The sequence below is a fragment of the Ixodes scapularis genome, unplaced genomic scaffold, assembly GCF_016920785.2.
Source record: "Ixodes scapularis isolate PalLabHiFi unplaced genomic scaffold, ASM1692078v2 PGA_scaffold39__5_contigs__length_11793443, whole genome shotgun sequence".
Lineage (NCBI taxonomy): Eukaryota > Metazoa > Arthropoda > Arachnida > Ixodida > Ixodidae > Ixodes > Ixodes scapularis.
Window position 1 is genome coordinate 1,423,834 of NW_024609867.1, and position 8,932 is coordinate 1,432,765.

General features: G+C 49.6%; 1 protein-coding gene across 1 annotated transcript; it reads left to right on the forward strand.

Moving 5' to 3' along the window:
• Positions 1-6,266: 6,266 nt before the first annotated feature.
• On the forward strand, positions 6,267-8,040 carry LOC115320147. The gene is made up of 3 exons (XM_040217773.1): positions 6,267-6,752; positions 7,607-7,900; positions 8,014-8,040. Exons 1-3 carry the CDS (start codon positions 6,267-6,269, stop codon positions 8,038-8,040), a joined length of 807 nt encoding a protein of 268 aa, XP_040073707.1.
• Positions 8,041-8,932: the final 892 nt, after the last annotated feature.

An 8,932-nucleotide genomic window follows, 5' to 3' on the forward strand; every position in this document is an offset into this window, starting at 1 on the left:
ATTATTTTATAGTCATTTTCGTACCTTTTAATAAAGCCTTCGGTTTTCTTTGCCTCGGCTCGCGTTGTACGACCTGATTCACTCATCGCCCGTAAGTAACTTCTCTTTGTGTTTTTTTTTGTCGGTCCAGATATAACGATAATCGGCTATAACGATTGGATTTTGCGGTTTTCTCAATATCGTTATAAGTGGACTGCACTGTACTTGGCGTTGGATATCGCCTAAATATGCCCCATGCTTTATTTTGTTTCTTCTTTGCCTCTTTGCAGTCTTTATTCCACCACGGCTTAGGCCGTTTGGGGAAGTGAGTGGACGTCATTGGTATTGCAAGCATAGCTGCTTCTAGTATGTGTTTTGTGACATGACCTGTTGCCTCATCGACAGAGAGCTGATGGAGGGATGTAATAGCTAAAAGAGATGATTGCTTAAAAAGTGTCCAGTTGGCTTTGTCAAACTTCCACCGAGGTGACCGTGTTGGAAGTGTGACAGGATGATTCTGGAAATCTAAAATAATGGGAAAATGATCACTGCCGTAGGGATTAGGGATGACTTTCCATGACAACAGTGGAAGTAATGTCGGATGCACAAGTGAAAGGTCGATTGATGTGAATGTATGTGTTGCTGAGGAAAAGTGTGTAGCCTCTTTAGAGTTGAGCAAACACAATCCTGTTGAAACCAAAAAAACGTTCAATAAGCGCTCCTCGTGTATCCCTTCGTGCACTTCCCCACAGAGGGTTATGAGCATTAAAATCGCCTACGAGCACAAAAGGAGGAGGTAGCTGATCACAAAGAGCTTCGAGCTCTTTATACTCCAGGTGATAATATGGAGATATGTATACAGAACAAATAGTTATTAAACGGTCAATCAGTATACGGACAGCAACAGCCTCTAGTGATGTGTTTAAGGGAACTTCAGTGCAAGGGACTGAGCGTTGTAAAACAACAGCAGAACCTCCAGACGAATGGCTCGAATGTTGACGATCCTTGCGAAACAGCTGGAAATGCTTCAGGATTTTCGAGTGACTTTCCTTCAGGTGAGTCTCTTGCAAACAGAAGGCAATAGGACTGTGCTCCTCTAGCAGCTCAGTAACATCATCATAGTTTGCAAGTAAGCCTCGACAGTTCCATTGAAGGAGAAGTGGAGGCATTAATATCAGAAGTAGATGAAAGTATACGGAACACAGTCAATTAAATCCAATCCAAAAATGTAGTTCCCACAAAAAACTACTTTGGTGGAATTACTGGCTTTTTTGTTTTTTTCTTAGATTTGGTTGTCTCCCACTCCATGTCGTCCTGGTCGGACGAAAGAGCGGAAAGCTCGGTGGCCTCGTCTTTCGCCTCCACCTCTTGAGACGAGGCTTGTTGTATAAGTCTGGGCAATGTCGAGGCACAGGGCCGAACTCCCCGGCCACGACCGCCCTCACTCAAAGGAGCAGTAGTGGAGGTGCTGGGCTGAGTGTCGCCCAACTGCATCTGACCCTGCCCCTCAGCTGTTGAAGGAGCGGCGCGATGCCGCTCCTTGGACGAGGTCCTCTCCCGTGAGTTGGGGCGAGACTCTCGCTCCTTCTCCCTGGTGGGGGCCCTCGGAGTCGGGACAGACAGAGGGGTTCCCTGCCTGTCTTGTGGTCGGGAAGCAGCTGGCGCGCTTCCTCTAGAAACCGGAGGAGGCTGCTGCCGCTGCTGGGGGGTTGGGGACTGAAGAGCCACTGCCAGGACCTCAGGCGAGACCTGGGTGGCCTTCGATTCTGTTCGCGGTGCTGGTCCCCTTAGCACCGCTTGGGCAAAAGTTCCTTTTGCAAGAAAGGAATACTGTTGTTTTGCCTCCGGGTAGGTAATGTTCTTTTGTGCTTTAAGGGTTAGAATTTCTTTTTCTTGTTTCCATTGTGGGCATGTTCTGGCATAAGCAGCATGATTGCCTTGGCAGTTGACACATTTGAGAGTATTCTCACAAATGTCAGCAACATGGTCGTTGCTGCCACACTTTGCGCAAGTTTCACGGCCCCGACAGTTCCGCGAGCCATGCCCGAAGCGCTGACATCGGAAACATCTTTGTGGATTGGGAATGAAAGGCCGGACTTTGCAGTGCAAATAACCAGCTTTAACGGTCGTAGGAAGCGTATGCAGCTCAAAGGTCAGTATCAGATGCTTGGTTGGCTGCTCCTGCCCGTCTTTGCGGATAATGATAACCATCCGCAAAGACGGGCAGGAGTAGCTTGACGGCCACCACAGCCTGTTTCTGGAGTCCAGCCAGAATTTCGTCCTCACTGCAGTCAATGAGATCAGCCTCGGAGATGACACCTCGGACACTGTTCAGTGTCCGGTGTGGGCTGACCTTTATCTTGTGTTCTCCTAGACATGTTTGTTTTAGAAGTGTCCTGCTTTGAACTTCAGTTTCTACTTCTACGAGAAGATTGCCAGAAAGCTTTTTCGCCTTGAAATCTTTGCCAATGATGGCATCAAGGCATTTAGATACAAGGAAAGGCGAGAGCTTAGCCAGTGGCTTTTCTTCATCAAGGGCTTGAAGGACAAAAAATCTTGGAAACTTTGGAGGTTCAGATGCTTTTTCAAAAGTAAGTACGGAGCAACACCTTTTAGGGGGGCGCACCGTGTTGGGTTTAGAAGAGGAGGCAGCCATAAGAGGCGAAGTTTGTTCGGAACCTGTGGTGTGCCGCCCACCACGGAGCCCAACAAGGGAACAGATAACGCACCATAACAAAAAGGGCTTTGCTGGAGACGTTATGCTATTAGCACTGCCCAGGAACTATAACCAAGTGTGGTTCTGGACTAGGGGTCTGTCACCACCCAAGGTTAGCCCTTGCCACCAAAGAAGTTGAAAAAGGAAAGAAGAGAAATGAGAAGAGTGAAAAGGAGGGGAAGACAAGGGTGAAAGTAGGGAGGGGATAGTAGAAGAGGCAACTGACTGAATCATCCTGGTCGGGCCAAGCCAGGACACCCGTCTACGATAAGTAGAGGCCGAAGCGGTGTATTGCCTCGCCCGGGGGGCCCCGAAGGGTCCAAACATACCCCGGGTTCAGCTCAACCACCAGGGTCCCCTTTTCCCCGGGGTACGCCACGCACAGCCAGACGTGGGTGGGCGAACCCACGTGGCTCGGGGTTCGTAGTGACGCCACTCACCAAGCACCTACCAAAGTAGGTGCCCCCTGCGTGCGGGTATGGTGGCCCACGTAGCTGGGGACCGTGGTGACGCAACTCACCAGGCACCTAGCACCTAAGGTGCAGGCGCCCCCTGCGGGGCTCGGGGTCCGTGGAGACGCCACTCTCCAAACACCTGCTTTCGCAGGTGCCCCCTGCGGGGGCGGATGGAGGGGCAGCACGCGTGCTACCACCAGGGACTGGGGGAAGCTGCTGCTGCCCCTGTCGAGGAGCTGGGGCCCTGAGGTCGGCCGCCAAGATCTCGGGAGAGACCTGGGTGGCCCTTGACTCCGAGCGCGGTGCAGGGCCCCTGCGCACCGCCTCAGCATAACTACCCTTTGACAAAAAAGAAAAACGCTTTTTGCTTCCACGTATGTGATATTTTCTTTGACTTTCAGGGCAAGAATATCTTTTTCTTGCTGAAAGAAAGGACAGCTGCGGTAGTAAGCGGGGTGTGGTCCACCGCAGTTAGCGCAATGGGCCACGGTCCCGAAAATGTCGGAGACGTGGCCTTGACTTCCACACTTTGCACATGTCTCCCTTCCGTGACAGCTGCGTGACCCGTGGCCAAAACGCTGACAACGGAAGCACCGCTGTGGGTTGGGGACATAAGGGCGGATCCGGCAATTAAGGTACCCTGCTTTGATTGTCTCTGGTAGAGTGTGTCTCTCGAAAGTCAAAATAACGTGCTTAGAGGGAATTTCTTCACCATTCTTTTTAAACATTATTCGTTTGACGGCGATGACACCAGAGCCTTCGAGGCCCTCAAGAAGTTCATCCTCAATGGTATGAAGGAAGTCGTCTTCAGAGAGGACACCACGAATGGTGTTAAGTGTACGATGAGGGCTCACCGACACTTTCAAATCAACAATGTTGGTCATCTTAGAGAGTGCTTCACTTTGTTTTTTTTTGTTTCTACCTCCACAAGGAGGTCTCCACAGTGGAGCTTCTTAGCCTTATAGGAGAACCCTACAAGGCGCTCAAAAACTTTAGCTACAACAAAGGGTGAGAGCTTTGCAACTGGTTTCTGTTCATCCAGCGAATGAACGACAAAAAACTTTGTAAAGGTTTCTTCCTTAGATTCTTTTTCAATGGTTTTGTGTTCAAGGCAGCGCCTTTTAAAGGCTTGCCCTGAACGGGGTTTGGAGGGGTGGGGCGCCATAGGAGGGCAAAGAGTGCTCGGTATCCGCGGTGCACCGCCCACCACCAAGCCCAACAAGGGGTTAGGTGACGCACCATAACAAGATGGGCTTGGCTGGAGACTGTTAGCGTAACGCTAACAGTGCTGCCGGGAAACTATACCCAAGCGTGGGTCAAGACAGAGGTCCATTGCCACCCAAGGTTAGCCCTTGCCGCCAAAGAGGGTTGAAAAAGGAGTAAGATAAGTGAGAGAGAAGTAAAGGAAGCAGGAAAGGTAAAAGTGAAAGATCGGAGGGGATAGTAGAAGAAATGGCGACTAGACTGAATCATCCTGGCCGGGCCTTACCAGGACTCCCGTCTATGAGAAGCGGGGGCCGAAGTGGTGTATTGCCTCACCCGGGGGGCCCCAAAGGGTCCAAACCTGCCCCGGGCTCGGCTCAACCACCAGTATTCCCTTTTCCCCAGACACGGGAAAGCCACGCACACCCATACGTGGGCGGGCGAACCCGCATGGCTCGGGGTCCGTGGAGACACCACTCTCCAAACACCTGCTTTCCCAGGTGCCCCCTGCGGGGAAGGTGCGGGCCACGGTGGTGCGGGTACATGTGTTGTGTGTCACTGAATGAACCATCGGCGACGTGTTCTGCGAGACATTTGTGAGCGGGTTGAATCACCGTTACTTTTCTTCTCCAGTATCCTGACCTCTGCGCATTCGTGCACGAGTTGAATGTGCTTTGCATCACTGTTTTTCGTTCCCCAGAGTGGTGAGCTTTGTGCTTTCATGCGCGAAACGAAAGTGCGACTTGTCTTCTGTGTATCACTGCTACTGAACCGCTGAATTTTTTTAACGATGGACGAGCCTCCTTCGCCGCTCGAGCGGCTGAAGATAGTGAAGGACGACCTCACGTCGACGGAAAAGGAATCAGTGTTTCGCGCGAACCTGAACGAAGCGGCCGTCGAAGAATGGCTGGAGGCCTACAGTCTCCAAACAAACACGTCTTGGATCGTCCGAAAGGTCCAGAAGGAGGGGACAACGGTACGTTCATGTCATTCATGCTTTCCGCGATTGAGGACCGCATCGATGATAATTGGAATGCGGCTCTCTTAAAGGGGTACTCCGCCGATTTTTGAGCTACTCGAACTATATATCCTGAATCTTTGGCCGTCTCGGCATGCTATTTAGGTTTTCTAAATTCAGAACAGTTATTGAGAAAACAGCGAATGGAAAACACATTCGTCACTGAGAGGCAGACGTGCAGGTCGAGAAAAAATAGAGCATGCAGCGGATTTGTTTGAACCTGCTTAGTAAGGGTGAAAATGGGCTTAAATGGCATTTGTTTCACACCATCAAACTTTGTGTAATCAGTTGTTAATAGTCGTGAAATGGAGCGCATAGCCAATGAATGGAAAGCGGAGAAACTTTCCAATGTCGCAGAGCATTATACCCCCCCCCCTAACACACCCCCAGGTTAAGCCCGACCCCCCCCCCCCCCCCCCCGAATTTTTTGTGCAAAGCACAAACAAGGCTACACCCCCCCTCCCCCACACACCCCACACAGCCGCCCAAAAACTTGTGACCCCCCCCCATGTTGAAAATTCTGGATAAACCCCTGCCAATGTGTATTTAAGTGGTGTGTTTACCATACCCAAATTTCATTAGTGTAGGCTCTCGGCACTTTCCCATGCCATAGAGATATACCGTTTTTCTTTTCCTAGATTTTATTCCGGGAACCTACTCATGAAATTTGAGTATGATAAATGCACCTCCTAAAGAGACCTTGAGGGGTTTCACTGCTATCCAATCATTGGTCTATTTATACGATCAATTTTACGCCTGAAGAGCACCCGCGGACACCATTCGAAAAAAACACTCCTCCCATGTGTGAGCCAAATCTGTGAGCCATCTGAGTGAGCCAAATGAACCTCTCATAGGGTGCTCCCCCTTACTTTGCTGCATCTGTGGTATTTTCAGAATGGTCTTCCACAAGGTCTGGCGCTGCCAGCACCACCCTCGCAACAAGGTGTCCGAGCGCCGCAACGCTGCGCGCATGGCCAGACTCGACGTAAAGATAAAAAAGTTGAGCAAGGGCTCAAAACAGAACGACCCGTACCTGCGCAGGGACGTTCCCTTGGCTACTGTCATACGAATGGACATTCAACATTTGCATAGTACACAGTCAGCAGACGCTCTGCGCCTCCTTTGGGGCACACGTACCGTGAGGCAGACGTTTATGGGCTACTTTAGCGACGGGATGGCAGCCAGCGAGGCACGGAGGCTCCACGAGAGCAAACTCTGCATGGAGGAGAACGGTCCCGAGCTGCTGGCCAACGGCGCCCTCAACCGTCTGGCCAGAACCGTGCAACACTGGCACACCGTGTGGAGGAGCGCCTGCTTCGGTGGTGGCCCCATCGACGCTCTCTCCAAGCTGGAGGAGAAGGCACCCCTCTATGCTTCTATGCTGCTCGAGGTATGCTACAAGTTATTACAGTGCCATGGCTCATTTTTGACATCACATGACCTACCAGAGTATCTTTCCACGTCACCTTGTGAAGATGATGATGATGTTTGGGGGTTTTATGGCGCAACAGCTAGGGAGGCAATACTGCACCAAACAAAATTTAAGAAACCAGCTGTTGTTGTTAACGAGCTACAGAATAATAATTACCGACGTAGGGTTGGATCTTATTAATAAAACCCGCGCTTGTGATAAAAGACAACACACGGTCGAATGGGATGAGGGGGTATTCTCCCAGCAAAAGAGCAGGATGGAATGGGATTTGGAGGTGAAACAATTCAGGAAAGTGAATACGACCTTCCTTGTCCAAAGCTGAACACGGCCACAAGATATGCATGATGGTAAGCGTATCCCCACAATGTTCACACACTGGTGGGTCCTCTCCACTAAGAAGATATTTGTGCGTTACGTAAGAATGAGCGATTCGAAGACGACACAATAGTACTTCATGGAATCGGTTCCTCTGAGAAGAGCTCTCCCAGAGCCCAAGAACCGGCTTTGCAATACAAAGTTTATTATTGCACTCCATGCGTCACCTTGTGAAAAGAGAGGTATTGTTTATCTGTGAGCTTCAGCACTTGCCACTAGGCACATGCTATTAGAGAGCAACACCAGTTCACATTCACATTTCTCGGCTCTATGCACGTCACATGTAGCTGTGGCAGTCTTGATGGTGGCAGTAACTACACATTTTTTTTGCTGGGAAGCTTAGGGGTACAGAGGCGAATTGCATCGTAAAGCTCACTTGAGAAAAGTGATTAAAAAGAGCCGTGCCTCAATTTAATTAACAATTTCCAGGCACAAGCGTGACGGTCAGCCGGAGTGACACCAGCAGCTGTTGGGCAGTTCTGGTCGTGACTCCCATTATGCGGCGGGCCCAGGCACTGAAGGCAGCGAGGGACATTGTCTTTATAGACTCTACGTCCTTGTGTGACACCACCAAGTGCACCGTGACAGTGGTGCTGGTGGCAACAATGGCTGGCGCCGTCCCCTTAACAGTCCTCTTGCACAACGAGCACAGTACGGAAGGGTACTCGGCAGCATTCAAGCTCCTCAGCGGGACCGATCCACTCTGCTTTGGGGGTCTATCAGTAAGTAGAAAATAATGGCATTTTTCCGTGGAAAAAAAGCTGCTTGTCATTTACTACACTTGTTTCTGCCTCAAGAACATTAGAACCCTAGTAAAAAGGTTCGGTCTCTGCAGATGCAACAAAATTTCCCCCTTATGTAAAAATTAGTGTTTCATATTTTTAATGTTTAATTTTCTCCAAATTCGAGTCTGTCGTTTCGGTGCTTCACTTTTAACTCCGAAATTCAGTGTTTTCGGTGCAAATTTTTGCGGTCAACCAGGAATTGTGGTTTATCAGGGCCCATGTTGTAAAAGTGAATGCATATCTTTCGCATTTCTAGAAAACACAACACAGCTTCATTCGCAACCTGGGATATAACAAACTAGTTTGCACTGTGCAAGAAATATGTGCAAAACGTCATCATTCTGTTGACACGGATGCACATGTGTGCCAAGCATTCCGCAAACTTCAAGAGGATACTGCTCCAGACACAAATGTGAGCCAGCATTGCTGACAAAATTGTGCCGTGATGAAGCATGCAATAACTTTTGATGACACAGTTTCAGACAAAAAAATTAGAGGGACACTTAGACTTGAGGGTGTGATGATGATGGTTGGGGGTTTCCTGGCGCAAGACCAACTTAGGCCATATTGCGCCAAAACAGAGGTTTGTATAAGGAGCTTAGAAATGCAATCTAAAATAACTGCAGGCTACAGCTGGTGTAAAAAGCCAGTTTTATGCAGGAATTTTATAACTCGATTGAACGGTACCAAGGGTTGATCACCAAGTAGAAAATGTGGATGAAAAGGAAGATGATCTCGGAACAGTTCTGGGAAACATGATTGGCGCTGTTGATTTAAAGATTTACAATGCCACAGGATGTGCAAGACAGTCACAGCTTTACCACAGTTGTCGCAGAGCTTAACATCCTCATCGCAAAGCAGGTGCAGGTGAGTCAAACGGGTATGCCCAACTCTTAAGCGGCAAAGAAGAACTTCAACGTGACGGTCTTTATGAAAAGAGGTCTCCCATACCCCCAGAAGGGGCTTGAT

Coding starts and splice junctions, on each gene's coding strand:
- LOC115320147 (XM_040217773.1), top strand. CDS start 6,267: ATGGTCTTCCACAAGGTCTGGCGCTGCCAGCACCACCCTCGCAACAAG. Junction 6,753..7,606: donor CACCCCTCTATGCTTCTATG/CTGCTCGAGGTA, acceptor TAACAATTTCCA/GGCACAAGCGTGACGGTCAG. Junction 7,901..8,013: donor TCTGCTTTGGGGGTCTATCA/GTAAGTAGAAAA, acceptor CGGTCTCTGCAG/ATGCAACAAAATTTCCCCCT.